General features: G+C 48.5%; 1 protein-coding gene across 3 annotated transcripts in view; it reads right to left on the reverse strand.

Moving 5' to 3' along the window:
- kif5ab (kinesin family member 5A, b) overlaps positions 1–23,568 on the reverse strand; it is a 41,687-nt gene extending 18,119 nt beyond the window's left edge. Inside the window, exons 1-12 of one of the 3 annotated variants that reach the window (XM_055508686.1) lie at positions 22,821–23,568; positions 10,016–10,103; positions 8,842–8,915; positions 8,481–8,585; positions 8,072–8,120; positions 6,770–6,825; positions 6,234–6,321; positions 5,968–6,092; positions 5,209–5,313; positions 4,426–4,574; positions 2,907–3,055; positions 257–465 (exon numbers count right to left, since the gene is read on the reverse strand). In XM_055508686.1, coding sequence (XP_055364661.1) covers positions 257–465; positions 2,907–3,055; positions 4,426–4,574; positions 5,209–5,313; positions 5,968–6,092; positions 6,234–6,321; positions 6,770–6,825; positions 8,072–8,120; positions 8,481–8,585; positions 8,842–8,915; positions 10,016–10,103; positions 22,821–22,949 — 1,326 coding nt within the window. In that variant the 5' untranslated portion in view covers positions 22,950–23,568. Of the gene's footprint in view, positions 1–256; positions 466–2,906; positions 3,056–4,425; positions 4,575–5,208; positions 5,314–5,967; positions 6,093–6,233; positions 6,322–6,769; positions 6,826–8,071; positions 8,121–8,480; positions 8,623–8,740; positions 8,916–10,015; positions 10,104–22,820 lie in introns of those variants that run through there. The other 2 variants (XM_029149663.3, XM_055508687.1) reach the window with 2 other exon arrangements.
- Positions 23,569–24,045: the final 477 nt, after the last annotated feature.

Below are 24,045 nucleotides of genomic sequence, written 5' to 3' on the forward strand. Positions count from 1 at the left end.
TCCACAGTGAATAATACATGCGTTTCAGTACAGAATAATGCGAATGTGTGTCCCTGTGTCCCCCAGTGGCATCTATTCTTAAGAACTGCACCATTTCTCATTAGTACACTATGTGCCTGATCCTACACTCATTAACATGAATAATACATGTCTAATCCGCTCTTCATGGCATTAGAAAACTCTCCTCCGCTGTTTCAGATCAGTCCTATTCTCATACATGTAAATGGCAGCTTGCAGCATCGTTACTGCGCGTCACCTTGTCATCCAGCTGCTTGTAGAGCTTGCAGATCTCCTCCTCGTACTTCTGACGCTCCTCCTCCGAGATGCGTACGACGATGGAGGAGGCGACGGAGCAGGGGCTGCAGGGGCTGCACATGTCAAGGAGCGGCTCCTTGGCTTCTGGAGACGGCAAGGGGGCATCGTTCGGCCCCTGACTCTGCAGACCCGGCGCAGCAACACACTCACCTTGGTGTTAAAAAGGGAAGTGATAGATGTCAGATGGAACCGCACGTTTTGCTGTTATGCTACAGGTTCATTTATGAAAACAGGATTAGAGGGTTGATCCTCAGCATATTAAAGATTAATGCTTTCAAATGTCAGGACTGAGATGTTGAACAAGCACCACTTCCTATGTAGCAGCGGCAAAACACAGCATAGATATCTAAATACCAGCTGTTGCTTGCCTCTAGTGAGCGAAAACGAAGAGCGGCTCTTTGTTCGCATCCAGAATATTTAGCCAAACCAATATGCTAATTGGCGCCAGAACGAGCTCAATGGCATTAAGAGAACAGACAGGAAAAAGCTTAAGGCTGCAGCGTCCCTGGGCCGTAATGTGCTTGGAGCTTGACGCTCTTAGTCAGCCAGCGTGAAGAGGTTTAAGCTCTTCACGCAGCCATTTCCTATTTCTAGACATGTGTCAAGAAATAGGAAAAAGCAGGAAGCGACCTGAAACTAAATGTCAAGGGAAACACTGTCAATACAGCAGAACAGGGGGAAGTGTGCGCTACGTGTTTGGAGTGTATGACTTCTTCTGCCTTTGTATATTGTCTATATTCACTGTATGTTTTCTTCCCTTTGGGTCGTTGTGGAGCTATTTATGAAGCCTTTACTGAAGCTCGTGACTGGGTTGATTTGACTGGGAAAATGTACTGTTGGTGGGAGGAAGAGGATCAATTTGGTAACCGACTGCGTCGCCCCCGCAGGACAAGGTCAAAGTAATCTATATTTAAGTCATTACACCTAGCGCACGACTTTCAGAGATTAGATCTTCTGTCTGGCTGAACTCGTGCTAATCGATGAAATCAGATGCTGAGGCAATGTCGCCCATCACAAAAAAGCAACATTTCACCCTATGGGGGATATTTTTCTAGGCTGCCGTGAAAGGAGATTTGATAGGAAGTACTTCAAGACACAGCTCTCCTGCCTTTGCACCATCCTTGAATAAAGTGTTGGCTTCAGTGCTAAGATGGAGGTCGGCAGCATTCGTCTCAGGGATTTCCCAGCCTCAGGTGAGCAACAAACAGAGGGAAAAGGGGAGAGAGCGTCGTCGAAATGATCCATTAGGAAACGAAAAGCAGCGGATTGTGAAAGCGACGAGGAGAGAGAGCTTACGGAGGGATCGCGTGCATGTGTGAGAAGAGGAATGAGAGCAGCAACCGAGAAGGATGAAGCAACGGTAGGAATCTCTTTCAGTGATACTGTAGGTGTTCAATAAAGACGCGGTACAGCATTTTTCAAATTCAGCTCAAGCAGTGAGAGAAAAAACAAGAGAGCGGATTTATTACATGACTTGAATGTCAACTGATCGCCGCCATTGAAAGCACTGACATTTAATTTGACCCAAAGGCCGGTGGGTGTGGATGGACAGGGCCCGTGTAAGTTATGACTTTACAGTACTTTACAGTGATTAACCTTTGTTGCGGTGACGATGCACTAATACACAGGGGAGTCATTAAACATACGGCCTGCTCCATGTTTTCCCTGCAGCTCGTTGTGACGGCCCAATTATACAAAGTGTAAAAGTCTGAACAAGGTGAACTGGAACCAGCCAGAAGTGGACGTTTAAGTGTTTTGGGCATGAGGCCAGGACGTCGTTTTGGCTTCTTTCCACCATGTGTCACCATTGGCATGTATTCAGATGAAATCAGACCACGGGCACTGACTCCACAGAGAACGAAGGCCTGCAGTTATGGAGCTGGCAAAATTTCAATCATGTTATTGATTTTCTTTTCCCCATGCATGAAAGGACTCGAGCAAGGGCGAGACTTGTTCTAAAGGCGTCCATCGACTGCAGATGCGCCGTCTTTTAGTGCAAGCCTATTAGGTCTAATACAACTCTCCCATCTAATTGCAGCATCGCGTGCGGCTGATTCTTTCCATTAAACACAGAGCAGGGTCCTAGAATTAATCAAGCAAAGTGATGCAAGGACCAAAAGCACAAATATGTGACTACAGATGAAGCTGCTGGAGCACGTGGATGTTCTGAATCATCATTAAAATACAAAAGGAAAAAGCGGGTTTTATGAACTAAATGGTTTATAACCATAAACCAAAGTTCTGGCCCATGTGGTGGTTCCATATAACTAATGTTATATGGTACAGGTTGCTGAGATACTTAAAATAAAGCTTATCAAAGTAAACCTTATTGCAGTAATTCTGTAGCTGTACTGTAAACCATGGCGCTGCAACAAGGCTTTAATTAATAAAGTTTAAAAGTTTATCAACTTCCTCCACTTGGCAAATAAATAGCCTCCAACCCGCTGCTGTAAATCTAAACTTAATATTTTTACAATAAATAAAAAATCTAAAGCCAAAGGCGTGGGGCATTTTTTTTTACAGTGAGATACTGCAGGTCCAGATTAACATATTCAGTGATTTTGCTGCCAGTGCCTCATCAGAGCGAGTACCGTTCCTCCAGCGGTTCAGCTCAGCCTCCAGTTTCTGAATATTCTCTTTCATTGACCGGTTCTTCTCCTTCTCCTTCTCGTACTTCTTCTTCCACTGCTCCGCCGTGAGTTCCAGATTCACCGATACAGTATTTCTAATGGTCTTGGCACTAATTGGAGCGATGCAGACGCGCAGTCAGAGAGAGAGAGAGAGAGAGAGAGAGAGATGCAGGAAGGAAACAACATTAGAGTAGGTGGAACACACAGTGTTAGAGCATGTCAGCAAGAGCATTTCAGCCCTGGCTGCTCAATAAAAATGGGCTCGCATCTCATTAATTGCTATGCAAATTGGGCTTCTGCCAACTGTGCTGGAAGCTGCATGTGGGGAGATTCTTAATACACGCAACTTACAACGCGTTCATCTCAAGACACGGCAATCATGCGTTTCACGAGAGGTGGGAGTCGACATGTGTCCTTCAATTATTCTCCACTTGTGACACCAATAGGCAGCAGGAAACATTATTGGTGCTGTGGTTCCCTCTGTCAGCTCAGCTATCGCTTCATTTCACAGTCCAGTAAGAAAGTCCAGTTTCCAGATCTGTCTCAAGCTATTTTATCAGATCACACAAAAAACTGTGAACTAATATTACAATAATCAAGGCTGGTATTCTGCATTATTATTATCATTTCAATGCAGTCACTTGAAACAGTGATGATATAAAATCTTCCCATAGTTTGTGAACAGTGTTTAGTATCATGTCACAGTATTTTTGTGTCATATATATTTATGGGAGATATTAGTTGCCGTTCTCGACAGCTGCTGCAGCTGACGCGGGAAGATAAGACACCGAATTTTCTGTTCAATAAATTTCAAATATCCGCTGTGGATCCTGTCACCGCCCTCGCTCGGTCATACATTATTTATTTCCGCCGTCAGACTCGTGTCAGTCTCTATTCAAAGGTTTTATTGGCAGCGGAAAGAGGCCGAAGACGCGGCGCGAGGACGCTTTCCCCCCACGCGCGTCTTCCCATCTGTGACTTTCTTTGACTTGACAGTGAGCGAAAGCGGCGGCGCGCTAACGAGCGAACCGGATGTTCACTCACGAGCGCAGCGCGGCGCGCGCTTAAGATGAGAGGAAACGCCTCAAAAGCAACTTCCATCATGATCAGACGCTACATCGCAACTCAAACCGTGCCTCCAAAGCGGCGCGGGGCCTCAAGGGCCGACACGGAGGCAGCAGCGCGTGGACGACGTATGTGAGTCGAACACATTTGAGCATATTATGGCAAGCCAAGAGGGTCAAAAGAACGGCGTTTTTAAAACGCGTTTTGTCAGGTTGAGACGCGTCTCGTAACGCGTTTTGTCAGGTTGAGACGCGTCTCGTGACGCGTCACAACCTGACATGACGCGTCACAACCTGACAAAACGCGTTACGAGACGCGTCTCAACCTGACAAAACGCGTTTTAAAAACGCCGTTCTAGTGACCCTTGGGGCCCGCCATATGAGCAGAACAACGCCGAGAACGGACGCGCAGTTACCGCTGGCCGAACATCAAGGTGGACTTGGTCTCTGCGTCGTTGTAGCTGGAGGGGGAGCAGCATATGAACATGGTGGTGCGGCAGTTCCCGCCCAGAGAGTCCTGGAGGATGCGAGTCATTTTGCTGTCACGGTACGGCACGTGGGACTTCTACGAAGAGACGAGAAAAGGCGATCAGAGAGAGAGAGATCCTCAGAAAATAGCTGCAAAAAAGACCAAAAGAGCCTTGAACGACATTTCCAATAGGTAAAAATACGTGTTGTGAGCAATAGCAGAGGACAAAGACACAAGAGGTTTCCTGCGGCACCATTCACAATATTACGGTACTGTACTCTGTCAGCCCGTTCATGAAGGCTGCGTCCTTGATTACTGAATAAAAAAAGAAATAGCAGCGGGCCGATGACAGATCTGTGAGGAATTTAGTCCGTGAGCGTTTCCATCAGGTTTACGAGGACTTCCCTAAGCCTTCGTAGTTACATAATAAGACGCAGCGATTTGTCAAATTAGGATGATGGAGCCGGGGAGGACGGTGGCGTGGGCGTGAGTGGAGTGGATTTGAACGTGCGGGTGGAATTGTGGGGGAGCGGGGGACTGAGACGGCAGCTGCAGCGGGAGGGATTATGGGCGAGCGATCCCATCGCTGCTGCAGCAGGAGGCGCGGAATGCCAGCACGGAGCTGGAGCCCGTCCACGTGTTGCGGCTGGAGGCTCTGCCTCGACTTCCGGTTTCAGGCGCTGGAACCGCGGCTCGGACTGAACTCCGGGCGTTCGGATCAAACACGCACCGTTCCTTCGGCCAGCGCCGAGATGACGTTCCCCAGGGCCGACAGAGACTTGTTGATGTTCTTGGCCTCATCCAGCACCGCTCCCTCCGCACCCGTCTTACTGACCTGACACAAATACGCACACACACACATCCCAGGAATTAGTTCATTTCCGGCAGCAGAAGACGGAGGGAGGCCAACGAGTCCTGTCATGTAACACAGTTTAATGGAAATTAACTGATTTGTTTTAGTCTTAACAAAACGTGGATCTCATAGAGACCATTAAGTAAAAATAAACTAAATAACAAACACACCAGCAGCCTCTGAGAGGTCGGTCATCTTTATATAGAGCGTGCACCAGTTTCCCACTCAACCAGTATTACTTTGTATTAGACTCTATGGTGCTGTAGACCCTTTTCCCCTTCAACCCCAGGGATCATCCAGACGACTTAAAGATGCAATCGGCATTTATTAATTACAGTCTGCAGCCACCAGCATTAGTTTTACACTCACACCACTCTATGTAGTATTTTGTATCAATAATATCAACTGTAGGAGCCAAAGGTTATGCTCAGATGGCGTAAAGAAGCAAGATGAAGTCTTCAATGTGACTTTTGGAGCTTTTTTAACCAAAAGCAAACGTTTTATCGAGGGGATAATTTTTCTAAAAGGTTTTGTCTCGTTCATGGACAATCAGCAACTCCAAACCAAAAGCCCCTCGTTCGTCTGCTCCCGTGATGCTCGGACGGAGGCTGTTGTGCGCTATCATCGCTCCCGCACCTTCTCGCTGCCAGCGAGGTCGACCAGGTAGAGCTTCCCGCTCAGCTTCTGCTCCGTCTCCACGTTCTCCTGCTTGATGCTGATGAGGAAGATGCTGTGGCTGCGCGAGCTGTGCTCGTTCATGTCTGAAGGGACGATGCAGCGAGGGGAGAGGAGACACTAATTCAGCCTCCTCGCTCAAACTGCCATTCAATTCATTATCTCTTATGGACACAGCTGCTGAGCAACGTGTCCCCTTTGTGTCATTTGGGTCGACGCTGACTCACTGGTGACGGCGACGTGGCGGTTGGCCTTCCCTTCATCTATCACGTCCATCACCTCCTCGGGGCTCGTGACGAAGCGCTCGGTGCAGCCCTGAGTGAAGAAACACACGCCGCCATTCATTTATGCACCGAGGAGCACGCGAAGGAGGAAACATACTGTTCTGTTTAAAGCTATTCGCATTATGCAGGGATGATACACGGAGGGTGAGCTATGGCAATGAGTTAGTGCGTTTTTAAGACACCGGCTCTGCCAAACGGCGATAAAAAGCGGCCTGCGAGGACAGATTAAAGTAATAAAACACAACGTGGAGGTTGGTCGCTTGGGGGAAGGTAAGCGCCGCATAATGTCATGCACCTGTAGCGTCTGTGCTGTCACAGGTGACATGTCAGCTGTCTACACCTCCCGACATTTGAAACGGTTCTTTTATCGTTTTCCCCCCCGTAACACAAGCCTTCGATGCGGCTGTTGGGACTGCGTGATGGAAAGAAATGAGCATTTGATGCCAAAGTGAATCACATCAAACAGGTAGATGACTCACCTTCACATACGGAACTCTATATTTGTCCTCATGCACTGACAGGTTGGTTTTTGTCACTGGGGTGAGGGGAAACAGAGAGGTCATTTAGGATGCGTGTAAACATGCGCGTCCCTTGATATTTGTGATCGTATTCAGCTGTGTAAAAAAAAAGGTTCCAGCTCTTTCATGCTATTTTTCATGTTTTCTTTTTCTTTTTTTTTTTTTTACAAAGAGGTTATGCAAAAGCCGCATCTAATGTCAATTTAGAAAATATTTTTTCCTGCAAACCCACTTACTGGCCCAAATTCCTGCATTAGTCATTTCACATGTGAAAGCCCTTTCTTGTCGATTCTAATTAAATTTCAGCGGAGTGTGATGCGTTTTTTTTCTTGCAGATTACGTGTGCGCGCACACAGTACATGTGTTTGCATGTTGCATCACCCTGCAGTGACTTTCCTCTTTGCAGATGCCTCCGTGGGGTGTTGTTGTCTGTCGTGCCTCGATTCATCTCACTTGTTGTTGCCTCTTTTTTTTCTGTTAGTTGCTTAAATGTTCCTCGGCCGCCGAGGACTCGGCCGAATACAGATGGGAGCTTTCACCACTGTCTCGGGCTCCATTAAAGATGTAATCACAGGGACGCTGTCTACAGCGCTCTGTCCAGGCCTCTCCATCATTTTACTCTGGTTGTAAATCTCTGTGATAAGACTATGAACTGCCATAGGGCTTCATTGACTATAACAACAAAAACACTAAGCTTTACAGTCTAAAGGAAGGCATCAGGCTGTTTACTTCCTCAATCCAGTTTCATCCCAACTCCTCGAGTTTTCATGCTGTTCTCATAACTTATACTAACCAAGCGCACCTCCATGATTTACACTTCATATTTATTTCTACCTCACCTCAGCAGTAAATAAAAACACAGTACATTGTTGAATGCTATAAGATGCCCCATCTTAAGAAACCCCAACATCCTGCGTCACCGAAGCAGGTTTGTAGCCTAACATGCATAAAAACCAGACGAATGACTCGCTGCTCGTTAAGCCCATTGCCAAGGCTGCAAAGTAATAACTGAAGGTGACTCTTTTGAGCATATTCATATTTTCTACCGTCCCAAATCTCGTATTATGATTCTGGCAATGAGAAGCCATTCATCTGACGGGGAATAAAAGCAGTATTTCAACAAGTAGACATCCTGCCATCAGTAAGTCTCCAGTTCATTCGCCCAATGGGTGAAGCTCTGAGGGCTGGACTCCCACCGGTGCGGCGCTGACAGACAGAAGCACTCAGCAATGCACAAATTGCGTTTTCAGCTCGTGAACCTACCATCGAGCAGGTCCCGGATTTTATCCAAATAGATCTCAAAGTAGGATACCTGCAGCAGAACAAGACAATGTAAGGGCTGATGCTGGAAACAAAAGGGGGACAGACACTATACAGAGAAATAGCCTGCAGATGAACAAGAGATGCTGGATGCTGTACAAGCCAAATGATGCTGCAGTAATCTGTTCTCCTATAGGCCTGGCAAAGAATTATCCTCTATTATAAGACTGCGGCGTAAAAGGAAACAAGCACAACAAATATTGCAGGATTACCATGGTTTATATATCATGATTTATTGATGCTCGGCTGATTCCACTCAGCCCGTCCATGTGAGGATTACATCACAGGCTCAGGCTGAACGTGCATGTACTGTCCAGCCCCTGTACAGAAGCGCCTGTGAACGGAGACCAACCTTTATGTGGAATTCTAGGTTCTCGTCCATGGCAAATATGTGTTCGAATATGTCCTCGGCTATCCTGGGTATGATCCCCATTCCCTGGGGGTCGTGAAGGTTCCCCTGCATGGAGGAAAGAGACACGAGCAGGACATGAAAGCTAGAATAAAGGGAAGCGGAGGGGGCGTTGAGTTAAAATGAAAACGCCTGTTAGTTTCCACACAAGCCTGAAAACGAGGGAGCGAAAGTGATGACGGCGGCGGTTGTGGATACTGTACCATCAGCGAGAGCGGAGGAGAAGATGCGCCACGAAAACAAATACGGGGAAGAACGTGGGTGCATCCATGTGTGCCTCGTGAATTATTTAGCAGTACAGTACCTCCATGGTGTGTGTCTTTCCTGAGGACGTCTGCCCATAGGCAAAGATGGTCCCGTTGTATCCACCCAGCACATCTGAAACGCGGGGAAAAGCAAAGGAGTGTTAGAAACTCCCGACGTGTCCCACCTCTGCTCCGAGGACAGATCGTCCAAGCTTCATGAAGCTGCGTCCACACACAAGTGTGTGGTGGTTTAGCTTGATTTGGTGCCCAATGGTGCGCTGTGCAATAAACAACACTGGAGTCACACGCGCCAGGTGTTGATAGGTTACTCTGGTGGTGGTGGTGGTGGGGGGGGGTTCCACTGCAGCCACTACTAGAGGAGGTCATAAAGCAGCCCGCTGCTGCATGTCATATTGGCAGCACAGTCTAATAAACCCCCTGCGGTAAAAGTCAAACAGGGATAAAAGGAAAACATAACACCCTGAAAGTCCGGCTGCCGCGGGTCAGCTGACCACAGACTAATCACAAAGGCTCTCAGCCGAAGCCATGAGCACCCCCCCCCCCCCTCCCCATCATCTCCTGGGCTGCTTTCACTCTGGCAGCTCAGCGAGATGCCTTCCTGCTTCTACGCCGGTCACGCTGAGAGCAGAACAGGGAGGCGGACGTGTGCGAGAAAAAATGAATAAAGAATGTGTCTGGAATAAAAACAGCGTGAGATGAGATGCAGAGACAGAAACAGGAAGAGACAGCGGGAGAGACCGGGGCGGAGAGCAGGGTCTCCTCCCCGACCACCGCGCTGACACGTTTACAAATCCCACTTCTCCATTCACTCCCTCACTTTCCTGCAGCTCCAAAGCTTGGACTGCTCCAGCCACACAGGTCATGACTCATCTGGCCTGCTTTGTCTTCCTCTGCCTGCATACAGTAGTAATCTCACTCACACAAGTATCCTCTCCCACCATGTCAGTCTCTTTGTCTTGCTGAGAGTTTAATGGAGTTCCATTCTGCTTTGAAGATGGCGGAAAGTTGAGAAGTGAATGGAGCAAAATAAAAGGCAGGAGGCGCAAAGAAGAGAACATCTGACTCTCCCAAGGGGGACTGTCCTCCTGTGAAAAGTGTTTTTATACCGTAGGTCAACGGGAACAGCAGCCAGCGATATGTAAATTCAAGGTGAATTGGCATCCGGCTCATTTTTTCTCTTCCTGCCTCACACGAGCTGTTGTCTCCACTCACCTCTGACAATCTGCTTGGCGCAGGAGCTGTAGACCTGCTCCTGCGTGGCGTTGGTGGGGAACACCTGGTCAAACGCGTACGCCTTCCCCTGTGGAGACGAACACAGTCAGCGACGCGGCGAGCGGATCAGTGTGTGTGTGTGTGTGTGTTTTGCACATTATGTTTATTATTAAAACATCATGTTGAGCCACGCTGCAAAAAAAGAGCCACATCAATATTTCCTTAATGCACAACCAACATGCTTTATGGACACTGAGTCCATCTGGGTCTATTGAGCCTTAATAGCAGTGCACACTCTATATCATGTTAAGAGAGCCAGCTGTCTCCCTCAGAGTGCTACAGTATACATGCAGTATGTGTTCGGCGCTGAGAGCCAGGGGGTGTTTTGAATCAGTGCAGCTCAGCATGAAGTCTTGGGCCAAAAGGCTTTGCAACCCCAAGAGAGGCCACAACTGGGCTGAAGCCATTAAAGGCAGCGTTGAAGCACGTCAAGTGTGAAGCGATGGAGTAGGCAGAAGAAATGGAGTGCAGGAGTGAGACGGAGGGGAGAGACACCGGGGAGGGTGGGAGGAAGCAGACGAGCGACCGCCGGCAGCGGGAAGTCCGTCCAGCAGGCGGCTCCTCAGCCGGCGGGATATTAGAGCAACGCAGCCAGAGAGAGAGGTGCTGATTCAACACACTGGCCTTCCAGTGTAACAGCGAATTCATCAGCAGCATCACTCACACCCAGAGAGTCAATGAAGCATGCTGTCAGACATATTTAGTCCCACATCAGCCAAATTCTGATGACGATGAAGTGAGATCAGTCTCCTCCTTAGTAGAACATGTCCGACTGCTAATTGGACTAATTGTACAGGAGTTGTTTAGGAAATGTCACTAAATATTCAGTTTTAATTGGCATTGCCTTTGTTTCATCAGGTTCATATTTAAAAGGATCTGCATGTAAGCCAGAAGCAAAGAGAATGTTAAGGTAAAGGTAAAATCCACGGCCAGAAAACCACTGGAGGGCAAAACAACCAGTATCAAAGGTAGATAATAAATCCAACATCAGGAAAAGCACAAAAATCTAAAAGAAATTAAATAAAAGCAAAGTTAGAGAGAGATGAACGTCTACAAAGTTGGAGAATCAGCAGTCGTATAGAACTGCACCACATCAAGCTGCACCTCGTTCTTTCACCACAGGCCGATGGGCTCATGCTGCATGTTGCAGGCGTCCCTGTGACTGATACCAAAGTTAATGTAATTACCCAGCATGCTCGGCCCCGGGGTCGCGTCCACGCTGAGAGGAGGAGGCTCCCGACGCCTCCCACCCACTGCACGCGTGCACGTCCGGCCAGACGCTGATCGATGCGTTCGCTTCCCAGCGGTCATTCCAGCGTTCCCTCCACTACGCTGCCGCCATTAACATTATTCATGTCATTATTTACGTCCCCGCCGCTCTCGGCGCTACGGTACATCCTGACCCTGACAATTACTGCCCCATCTTTAGTTGTATTTCTTGTTCTCAATGAGTCATTTGTGGATTTTTCCACACATTTTCCTTCCATTCTGAAAAGAGAGCAGCTGTAACAAGGCAGAGCTATTTCCCACTGGGACTCATTTTTTAAATTGTAAATCATCGTCAAATACACAATTTCGGTTCAGGCCAAACTTATAAAAGGCAAAGAGGACCGAACACTGAGTCCTGACCCATGATTAAACATAAAAAAGTGACTCTGCGAGTCCTAAAATAAAACTCCAGTCACTTTTAGAAGGGAAGATATGTGCAGTGAACTATGTTTCATAAAAACATAAGGTTCTTAACATAAAGTGAAAGTGGCAGGTGTTGAAAAATATTATTTATACGGATTCCCACAAAAATATGTGATCTAACACATCCGCGCTCACTCGCAGTCTTCTATTGCTTATTCCTCACAAGGGTTGCAGACGTACGGGAGGTTGTCCCAGCTGTCAATCAGGAGGGAGGCGGGGCTTACACAGGACAGGAGTCCAGTCCATCACAAGGCCACACATGTACACACACACACACTCACACGCAATTAAGAGACTATATTCATCTTGCACATGTTTGGAAAACTCACCCAGACACAGTGAGAACACACAAACCCCCCACAGAAATACACCAGAACAGAGGGTCAAAGCAACTTGCAATGATTGACTGGTCCTGAGAACCAATCAATCGACATGCTTCTGCGTTTTACTCTTACATCGTCCACAATAAGGAAAAATCCATTTGAGTCAGTGTGTGTGTGTGTCTCTGCCGTTTGCTGTGATTAAGCTGCATCACCAGCCTCTGAACCTCTAAGTGTTACAGCGTATGCTTTCAAACCCTAAACGTGACAACAGACGCGACGGCGCGTCTCTCAGCGGCGTGGACGGCTCCTCCCCAGGCCTCCGTGAGTCGGTTTCTATCCATTAAGCTGCTTTTCAAGTCGCATTCAATTTTAACAATGTGCTTTTTGTCTGACAGCAGCACGAAACAAGTGCAGCTCGCTCTGTCGAGCTGCGGAGCAGAAACGCGAGTGCGGTTCCGCCGCATGTTGTTCCTTCAGCCGCCGCGTGCGTCGGAATAAATTAACAAGCACGTGTGAGCAAATAATCTATGGATTCAAATGCAGCTTCACCACAGTGGAGTCCGGTTCTGTAGCTGCTGCTGCTGCCGTGAACCCGTTATTAGGACCGGAGGCCGACGGTCGGTGTCTCAGCAGCTACACAGGCTCCAGTGATTCTATAACAACCATTTTACATTATAAATCTGTCAAATACCTGAGGCCTGATTCTGCTTTTACCGCTATTTTGACCAACTAAATGTGTTCGCTTGGGGAGTACCCATGTTTTATTGGACTTCTCAAACCACTTAACAAGTTATTACTTGGCTGACTTTATTTCTCTGTTGCTCGCGGCGGCGTTGCCATGGTTTATCATTCTGCCCGGCAGCTCTTGCGCTCAAAGGCCTCGGCGTATAGTTCATACAGAGTAGCAGTAAAATCGTCCGCATGGAGGAGAAGAAGCTTGAGAAAGTGCAGCTTCGTGATCTCTCCAGCCTGAGTCAACATTCCGAGGCTGGTGTGAGTACTGTAGATGTGCAGAGATGGGATGAGCCTCTGTTTCTCAGTCTGTCGAGGGATGCTCTTCGTTTGCCATTCAGCCCTCGTGTTGAGACCTGCTTTATAAATAAAATCCAATGGAGCTCAAGACAAACGCACACTGTGCCGCTCCCAGGAGCTGCAGCGTGAGACACAAGGGAACGTTTCCACACCCACCTCCCACCTTGCATAACGTAATTGCTTAATGACAGAACCCGGAGACGTTTCCCTTCGCTTCCCAAAGAGACTGAACCGTTTTGCTGTGGATTTGACCAAAAGCAGACAAGTTCTCAGCCACAACTGTTCAGGGGCGACTAAAAGCCCGGCGAAGTCGTGTGCTCTGTGTGATCGAATGCATTCATGTCGCATGAAGCAGCTCTTTGCCGATCATTAGTTCCGCTGCCTCCACCGGTACAGAACTCATCGGCTCCCGTGCTGCATGAATGTGATAATGGCATGAATGTAGCTTCCTGCCTGCGTGTCCATCTCTCTGACCTATCGGTGCAGCCACGTACAGAAACACCGGCTCCTTGTCTGTTTAACAGCTGCTTTCTCAATTACGTGCGTGTACAGTGTGTGTGTGTGTGTGTGTGTGTGTGTGTGTGTGTGTGTGTGTGTGTGTGTGTGTGTGTGTGTGTGTGTGTGTGTGCAAATAATACATCCAATTATATTTGTACATGTGGTCATTTTTCATAGCTTTGTGTGCAGTGTCAAACAACCCACGTGCTCCGTCCAGCCTACAATCTGGCACAGAGAGAGCGATCGTGCTCCGTCCAGCCTACAATCTGCACAGAGAGAGCGAAACAACCAGAGAGGGACAGGGGGAGTTAAAAACCGCAGCAATCAACAGAAACTGTGAGAATCCTCGTCGGTGGGCAGGAGCTGAAAATTCCCGAGCAGGGCCAAACAACACCAATACGGCAGAGAGGCAGCGCAGCAGAGGAGGAGAAGGGATGAGAGCGATGACTTGATGAAACAGAGGGCGAAGCACAATCAAGACGGGGGAAAACGTGAGACAAGAGGCGGAGAGCGCATAAGGAGAGGAAATCAAGTGCAGGCGGGGGAGGTGGTTAACAAGGAGAGAGAGAGAGCTGCTGGAGTGAGATGGGGGAGCCGGCCGTGGACAGGGGTCGCCGCGCCGGGCAGCGGACGGGCCCGGATCAGGGTTTGGGCCTCACGGACGCACAGCCTCCGCTCTGGTGTGAACGCACACACGCATCGCATGACGCAAGACAGACAACACAACAGGGCGTTTCTCACCGCTTGACCGATCAGAACATTCGGCCGGTGCCGGTTTCACACTCTCAACTCCATAATCCATGTTTATAGACTTTCACACACAAATAGCGTCACACACTTTGTTGGCCTATTCCCATCATCCACCTCGTGCCCTATAATTATCGCACGCTGCATCCACAGCTGCTTCGGACGTGCTGTGTGTGTATTATTCACGCGGCCCTAAAAGGTCACGTGTCGGAAAAATGCAAAGACGGCTTGTTTTTAAGTGTCGGAACAGATTACAAATGCCTTGGTCGTTTCGCTGAGGCCACGGGAAAACTGCAGTAACTGTGTCCACACAAACAGGCCACCACAGAACCACCACAGGCCTGACATGCTTCAAGTTAAACACACCTACTGCTCCTATTTAGGGACTGTTAAGACTTGTGACATCCTTCATCATCATCATCATCAGTCGAGCTTCAAACCAAATTCCTCCTACTGACCACCGGCAATACAGCAAAACATTTTAGAGGCAGAGCCGGATGAGAAGATGCGGAGATTAAGCGTGACTTCCCCACCTCCCACACACAATGCTGGCCTGACTCACTGTTTGGTGGCGGTGAGTTCAGCTGAGGGCACAGCGGGGAAACGAAGGTCTCTAAGTCTCCGCATCAGCGTAGCCAACAAACGGATCCACTCCCCTTCCTCCCCACACACAGATCCGTGCACGCTGAGTTAGTCCGGCTAAAGAGAGCCTGGCAATGTTTGCTGCATCCGTCAGGCTAATCAGGCTTTCAGCTGCAGATAACAGCATCGTTAGCGGCTATCTGGACACCAGAACGCCCCGCACGCCCGCAGCGGCTCCAGCCGACAATATCCCTAAACATTGCTGTATTTCCTAATTCACTCCGCTGACAAGTCTGAGTGGAGTCAACGAGCGCGGTGCCTGGAGGGCAAAGTGCCTCAAATGTACAGTAGTGAAGACTGGCTGTCAACATCCACTGGTGGTGGTTTGTTTCAACGTTCTCTTGCAGCTATTTTGTACTAATTACAGCAGTTTTTTGTAGCTCTTTTACTTAATCATTAGCTCAGGGAACCGAAGTTTGCCACATGACGTTACATTGTTAACACTTTTCCTAAAAATGTGTCTTGTTTTTCCTGGCTTGTTAAAGATCCGCACGTAGAAGTGGAGCAATTAGTCCCGCATCAAAGTGAAATACGCTGCATAATTTATCAGGGTGAGTGGGGGAAACAGGACCGAGGAGGGGAGAACAGAGGGAAGAGAAGGCCGGGTTTGAAGACCAGAAAACAGGAGCAGCATCAAAGATGAACAGACGCATCTGGATCCAGCTGATGACAGTGAACGGAGCGAAGAGAGAACAAGAAAGAGTGACGGACGCAAACATCACAGCATGAACTAGTTACGAAGACAGAAAAAGTTACAGGCTCAGACAGAAAGGAGGAAAGCCATTTTTATTTCCCCCTATCTGTGAGCTCCATCTTCCTAATTTATGTTTAGTTTGGATCCGGTAGTTCATGATTCAAGGTGCTGGTTGTTCCAAATTCGTTTTTGACCTTTGAAACAGCATTTAAATGGTGCAATTTTTACTTAAAAAAACCGGCATGAGCACAAGGAGCATAAATACATTAAATGACCCCCCTGAAGTTAGATAATAGGACTGGAAACACAGTGGTGCTGGTTAGCGCAGCACATCTGGAATCAGCCAGCTGTTCAAAGGTACCGCAGGTATCACATCTACCAGCGCCTCCAGTCTGACCCCGGCTTCAGCTTCATTCATCACGTCACCGCTTACATCCCTCCATGGCAAATGATACCGGCCACTGACTCATTAGAGTGGAGAGGAGTCAGAGTTCAGAGACAGACATAGGAAATGATTTCCAGTCTCAACAGAGTGGCAACACAGTCACTGCAGACAGAAGCAAGAGAGGAAAGTAGGTGTGAAGGAGCGAGAAGAGATGAAAACGCTTCACACTCTGTGATGGTGAAGACACATCATTATGTGACACTAGAACTGCCCCAGTGCTTTCCTGCAATGCCGCCGACCTACAGTGAAAGTGCCTTTCAGTCATTTACATTACTGATGTAAAGGTGATATTGAATTGAAGGAAGGTATTTGTTTAACGTAAACTAGGATCATCAACCTCGGTTTGAAGTTAAAAGCTTTGATCACGATCCGCGTCGGAGTCTGAAAGCCCAGCTATTAGCGCTCGCCTCTCAGGGAACATGGGATGTCAAAGGAAATATCGGAAGTCTGGCGGAGCTGCAGCCGTCGTCCTCACTGCGGTCGACAACCACCTGCTCTCAGCAGAACCCGTGTGTGCGTAAAGCCAGACGAAATTAATTCGCACGGGATAAAAGATTCGGCCTGACAGCAGCTTTGTCTCCGCCGGCTCCCGCACGGCGTACGGTCGGAAGAGACGTGAAGCGCTTCCCCCCGAAGAAGCCCTGTCATCAGACGGCAAACGCCGCAAAGCACCGCCTCAGCGCTACTGAACGGGAAGTAATCCAATCAACACTCAGGGAACAGGTATGCATTCAATTAGATGAAGTGTAATTTCATCTGAATGTGAACCTTTTCTGTTTTTTAAGAACCATTATGAGTCCAGAACCAGCACCATTTTGTTTCATGAGTGACGCCATGGTAACGGCTGCTCTGTACCAGTGGAGAAATCATCCAGTATTCAAACTGGACTGATTGACAGGAAGAACGATTGCTCTGATTCAAGATCACTAGACAATCAACAGAAGTGCAGCAAAAGCCTATTATTTAGCTTTTTGGTCCAAGTAGCAAATGTAGATCACAGATAAATAGATAGCAAAGCGAACACACTGTAAGTGTAGGGCCCCTGTGATCCAGCAAAGACCCTGCCAGGCATCTGAGGCCTGATGTTGGACCTGTTCCACAGTTCCCATCAAATCAGAACCCGGGAGCTCGACACTGTTGAGCTGCACCATTAGCATCAAGTGGCAGAGAATAAATAATAAATCACAGCACAGACAAGTAACACGGATGAACCTGGAGAAACATAGCAGCTAAGCTACACTATGCTATGCACTGGTGGCAATTTACAAACCCAATTAAGCTAAAAGACTAACTGGCTGGATTTAGTAGCAAGCAGCGTTTTTAATATGCAGCAAGAATCAACAATATGTTACGGAGATGCTCGGCGAGGTAATTTGGAAAATGAAAAGCCCTCGGCAATAAATGGCGAACGACGTAAGGTGCTGCATGCAATGGAATTAATTAAAAACCCGCGGATTTGGATGAGATGAAGTGAACGCAGTAAAAGTGGGCTGGTGGTGATTATCAGTGCGCCCGGTGAGAAGCACAAAGCGGCCGCTGCGGCGGGAGGAGAAGTCTGGGCCGCGGTGAGATTAAAATGAGCTGGAAATCGGTGTTCTCCAAGTCTCTTATGTAATGTTGTCCAAAAAAAAAACTTAAAAATGAAAAGGTAAAATAGATTAACCTCAGTAGGGCGCGCCAAAGGAAGAGCTGTTTGAAAACACGACTCCGCTGAGAAACGACAAAGGCGGTGACCCGCGGCGGACGCTCCGCCGGGTGAACCGTGATTAATTGATGGGAACGCAAGTCGCGGCGTCGCAGAGGGCAGCCACGCGCCGTCTCTCCCGGGGTGCTGGCGCGAGCGCGCGCGTGCGCGCGTGCGTGCGCGAGGCAGGTCGGCCCCGGCCAGCGTCGCGGCTAATGAGCGGAGGATGCTGTTTTAACACCGCCTGGAGCCGCGAGGCCCGGTCGTCACAGCCCGGTTCTGTCACCGGGGGGGGGGGGGGGCGCGTTGACGAACTGGCGCGAGCTTATCTAACCTTGTCACGCGTGCACGCGGCGTAAAAATAAACAGGAGCCGAAGAAGACGGCAGCTAATATCCTGCTTAGCACGGCTGCTGTCTGCATTGGTGTCAGTTTAACGGTAATATGTGACGGGCCTTATTGGTGTGAGTGCTGGGTAGACAGATTAGTTCCACTTGGGTTTAAAGCAGCCATATGCTCAAATCGGCACCGTGTGTTGATTTCTTTCTTAAAATAAAGTCCGTTCCACGTGCTTTACCTCCTCAACCTGTCGTCCTTTGTTGTGCGGAGTAAAACTCACTGAGTGGCTGGATTCAAGCTAGTGACTGACAGAGCTTTTCCCCCTTGACGCCATTAAAACTGGCTGGAAGCCTCCGCTGAACTTAATTAGACGGGAGAGGAGACTGAGCGTCCCCCCCCCAAAAAAAAGCAGCTGCTGAGTCAGGAGGCAATAAGTGGCAGAATCATTACCTCACGAAGTGCAGACGGCGAAAACTACCGCGAATAAGGGGGAGATTGGAGGAGTGGGGGGAAATGAGGGAGCGGCAGAGAGGACGAGGGGCCGGAATGGCAGCGGCTTGCGTCCGCTGGGGAACACGAGCGGATCCTAGCATCCGATCCCATCACGCTGCCTAATTGGACGGGACGCATGGAGTCAGAGCAGCGGCGCCTCCAGTTCTGACTCAGTTCAGGCCGTAGCAGAGCATTGTTGAGGACACGCAGGGCCAGGAAACTATAAATGCCTAAAGGTGCGAGACAGGCGGAGACTTCACGTCCACTTCAGCACCCGATACACAAATGGAGGGAGGTTGAGACGATGAGCGCTGGACCGCGTGACGGGAGGAGCTGCAGTCAAAAGCCAGACGGACGCGTCGGAAGCAAAGTAGTGCCGATTCCCGTCAAGTCACCGATTTCTGTTTCCTGCAGAATTCATTTACACGAATCTCTTTTGCGACTGTCGCCTTCTGAAGAGAGCGGAGCGCAAATAACAATGGAGAGGTTTAGTGCAACATTTAGTCCATTTGCCAAAGCTGCTCTAATCCTCTATTCTCCCTAAAATGTAGGCAAGGTATATTTCAAGCTTCCATCGCTCAGTTTGTGTGGAGGACTTGTAAACACGCAAGGGAGGAGGAGGATCCACGGTAAAAACCTGCGGCGGAAAATAGAAAATCAATAGTTCCTTAATGCACACATTTCATTTTGAGTTTATTAATGCGGGTGGAAGGACGCACTTGATCCTCCTCACCGCCTCTCGCCATCCACAGTAACAAAACACAACAAAACCTAATTGCTGCCCGTGACGACGACCGGGAGGTCAGTGCAGAGGTCACCCACGCGATATAATGAGCTCTTAAACTATAATCGACTCGCAGCCCGAGGACTGACTGTGACAGGGTAATAACGGACTGTTTGCATAACATGAAAAAAGGGACTTGCCTTTTTTGTTTTTGAATTCGGGTCCAAAGCTGCCTCATTAAAATGTACCTTCTAATCGTGGACGGACGCAACGGCCCGTGATGAAACAGAGCTGAAGAGACGGCGCAAAACAAATCCTCCGAGCAGATTTTCAGCTTTTGCCCGCTTAAAATAGTTTTGCACGGAAGCAGAGATGCATCTAATAATCTGCGTTAACAAGTTATGTCATGCTCCCTTACCCCCTTAAGTTAAACTCAGCTGGAGTGTGGCTAAAAATAATGGCACGCGTTCCAACCAACAGCACATGAATGAGCCCAGAAGACATTTGATTTTTGGACGAACGCGATGCTGAACCGCTGCAGGTTCAGAGAAATATTATGCAGACTCCACCTTTTAATCACATCCTGCCACTGCCATGATATCCATACAGTTCCATCCTCTGGAGAGAGCGTACGATTCCAGCAGATCATATCTATACGTCATCGCCTCAAGCAGCCCATGATGGGATTTGCTGCATGTGATGCAGTCGTGATTGTGTTTTTTTTATTCACAGAACCACATCCGAAGCCTGATTTATCGCGGCCGGTCCTCTGTCGCCGGGAGATTAGCAAGAGGACGCTGGAGAATATGTCGATCGGCTGTGGAGACAACACAGAGCGAGCTCTGGGGCCCGTGGGGCGGAGGGGGGGGCTATTACTGTGGGGCCCCGGGGGCTGGAGGAGCGCGCGCGGTGGAGGAAGCCGTCATAACAGCCACGTGGTTTCACGCAGGTCACAGGTGGAGACGGAGCCGCCGGCGTCAGAGCAACCGCACGGACTCGCGCCCACTCATTTCTGGATTTGCAACAACAACACGAATCAATGACTTTTGTGAGCGAACATTTCAGGGATGTCCTCCAGCATTCGCGACATTGATTTTTAACTGCTTGCTGCACTACTGTTTGGCTTCTGCTCCAGAACTGGCCCTGATTGATCAATACTGATGTCGAATAAATGAAGCACAGGAGGTCTAGCGAGTCCCCAAAGCTCAAGTTGATGCTTCCTCCGGTTTTTAGTGTGAAATGCTAAATCCAAGTTCAAGTGACAGTAGAATTCTGAACAGTTTGAGGCCAAGGCTGCACAGATTCATATTTTATATAAGACATCCACCATGCTGGGGTACGCTGTATCTCTGTTCTCCCCAGCATCATTTAGTGCATTGGTTTTATTGGTTCCTATCGCTCCTTCCAGCCACTTCAGGCGTCTTGTTGTAAGAAAACACCACAGAAAATTATCTGTTGGGTGACCACAAAGGAGGATTTTAGTGGCTAAAGACTCAGATATTTCCCTCAGGAGTCGGCGCAGAGCAAATCATATGAACGGTCATAAAGTCAACCTCCAGCGAGTGCAAGTGTCTGAGCACACGTTTCACTGGCAGCTTCACAAAGAGATTAAGCTGATGTGATGTGAATGTTGTGAGGACAAACATCAACTAGTGCTTATTTTGATTACGCTTCTTTCACGTTTAGATGAAGGACCAAACCTCACTGAAAAGTCAGAAGAGATGATGTGCAGAAAAGAAAAACCACACACATGCAGCCGGACTGCGTCTCAGCACACCAACACCAACACAAACACACCAACACACCAACACACAACCATCTTTAATCTCTCAAAGCCCCCCCTCGCGCCACCGCCATCACCACACAGCTCACATCACTGCCTCTGTCAGTCAACCACGTCTGGAAGGAGGCTTCCTGCGGCCGACGAATGTGGGCCCATCAGCGCGGCCCAGATGCCAATTGTTTTTATCAACTGGAATGTGAGTGCTTAGATGTCACTACGGCGACGCTGCAGCGTCCCTACATGCCTGCCAGACGGATGTTTTAAATCCTGATCCAATCTGACTGCTGCAGCATTTCAAATCACTGACTCCTCTGAGGGTTTTCCAGGCCTCCGACAGAAGGGGGAAAAAACCCACTCCTAAAAAAAAAACCACTCACTTCCTGCAGGCGTCCAAAGTAATTACACTGACAAAGCTAAAAAAGCGGCATGCTTCTGTTCATACACACAATCAGGTTCGAAGGCTCCTGCTGCCACATAGAAAGTGCTGGTAGTTTTTTTTCCGCAGTGACAGATAACAGTTCCCTTAATTGGGTAATTCACCCGCACACACGCTGCTCCCAACTGTCATCATCTGTGGGCTGATACGAACCATGCATCCCCGGCCTCTGATGCATCATAGCGAGCAGGCGCTGGCTTCGAATCAATAATTTAACAAAGTGATTCCAAATATTGTGTCAGACTTTTGCACGGCGACGGCGGGGCGTCGCGCGGACGGCGCCATCCAGAGGAGCGACGGCCGCCTCCAAAAGCGCCCGACGTGACAGATGCAGCAATGGACCCCGTCAAGCCGCTGTGATGTCGAGCTGCCCTCCTCAGACAGCAGGAGAATAACATGATAATGACCATTCAGGCTGCTGGTGCTAAATCATGTGGAAGACAAATGGGTGTGGGTTTATCTTGCTGCTGTGCTGGCCTCGGCCCAGATGCTTTACATTTGCACAATGGGACTATTTGCATTTAGAGGACTCCAATCTTGCTCCCGTGCACCATTAACTTTGCTAAATTGTATGTGCAAAGAAAGAAGAGAAAAGAAAAACTCAGGTTTGCCTTCATTCATCTCTATTCGGCGACAGTCGTCAGCCACAATCCCATTACGGAACAGAAACAAACCGGCACGGAATAATTATGACTGCCGTTAGATTTACAGCATCAGTCACACACATTAACGGCAACAGCATCAATCAATGCTGCATAATTTCTCTGACTGATAATCCAGCAAAAATCCATCAGCTCAATAGAGAACGAGCCCAGTGAGGGATCACAAAGGTGGGGTTCAAATCATGAGTTGTTAAGTTCTTTATTTTAATACAGCAAAGCTCGGGCTCAGGGCTTCATTGGTCTGATGCTGGCAAATCATTCAGAATGACACTGAATGCTTGTTCGTGTGGATCTTCTCTACAAAGCTGAGCCCACACAACAGCCCCGCTGCCTTTTAGCGGCGGCGGCACGCGCCTGACTGACGCAACATGCTGATCGGAATATTGATATTGGAGCCACTTGGCCGGTCCGTCAGAAGCCTTTAAGCCCCCGGTCGTGTCTGGCCGGTGTTTGGCGTGTGTGCGGGATGATAAGTGCGAGCCCACGGTGTTAGCGGTCTGCGTGGAAAGGTGAAGGGAGGAGGAAAGGAAAGGGATCGTCGGAAATAACTTACCCCGAGGATGACTGTGTCTTCTCCTTGAAATATTGGGATGAACTTATCTCCTCGGATGATTTCGGACTGGTTTAATGGACGGAATCGACACAACACCTTGATATTGCATTCCGCGTTCGCATCAGCCATTGTGGGGGGGGGGGGGGGAGAAAATTGGACGAAGACGTTGAAGAAGATGAATGTGAGTAAAATATTCCCCGTGCAACGTTTCCCAGTAAAACCAGCGCGGTAAAACCACCGGTTATGAGGACTTCACTGGCTGGAGAAACATTTGGACGAACGTACTACTACTACTTTGGGAGCGACTACGGCCAAATCAATCAAACAAATGCAAAACAAAAAAACAAAAGAAATCTCGTTTTGGAGCGACTCCTGTTTAAAATGTCCCCAAAGCGAACTCCGAGCTGAGCCGTGAGTTGTAGCCCGGGAGTAATCTCTAGTCCACACTGGTCCGGTCGGCGGCGTCTGGATAGGCTGCAGGCTCCTCGGAAGCACGCCTTGCATCGCTGTCATCCCCTGCTCTCTCACTGGAGGCGGGGCGTGGCGAAGGAGCGTCTCTCATCAGCACCACTGAGCAGAGGGACCGAGGAGCCAGTAGACGAGCTCCAACTCTGCCCTTTATTGCTGCAACCGTCGCACTGCTTTGGTTGCCTTTAATGAAAGTTCCAATAACTGGCGCAAAGGCTGAGGGGTGAGTCCATAGAGCGTCTGATGGGATGCTTCAGGTGAGCCGTGGGGTTTTTAGCAGAGCATCCATGTTTCATGCCTGCAGCAAACTGGTCGCCATGGTAATGCTGTTTTGCATGCCTGGGTAGTCAGGGGAAAACCAACGGACTCATATATTCTTTCACACATTCTCCCCCTTGACGCACGCTAACACTCGAGGTATATGTATACAAAAATCTCCAAAATAAATAACAGTCAACAATATCCTGATTTTAAGTAACATACGAGTCTATTGGTTGTTTGCATAACTAATCATTAAGCCCACAATCCAGGAAAGAAAAATAAATAAATTCAATAATAATGTTGAATCTTTTGCATGCATGTCTTTATCAGTCTTGGACTTTCAACATCTTCTCCAAGTTTGCAAAGAGGTGTTATGTTTACGCTTTCCTAACATTAAAGAGGTTCAAGAGAGAAATGTAGTACGTGCATGAACAAAACCACATTCTGGTATTGGTCAGACCTTGTAAATAAAAAAACAATGTTCATTTTAAAATGT

The sequence above is a fragment of the Betta splendens genome, chromosome 5, assembly GCF_900634795.4.
Source record: "Betta splendens chromosome 5, fBetSpl5.4, whole genome shotgun sequence".
Classification (NCBI taxonomy): Eukaryota; Metazoa; Chordata; class Actinopteri; order Anabantiformes; family Osphronemidae; genus Betta; species Betta splendens.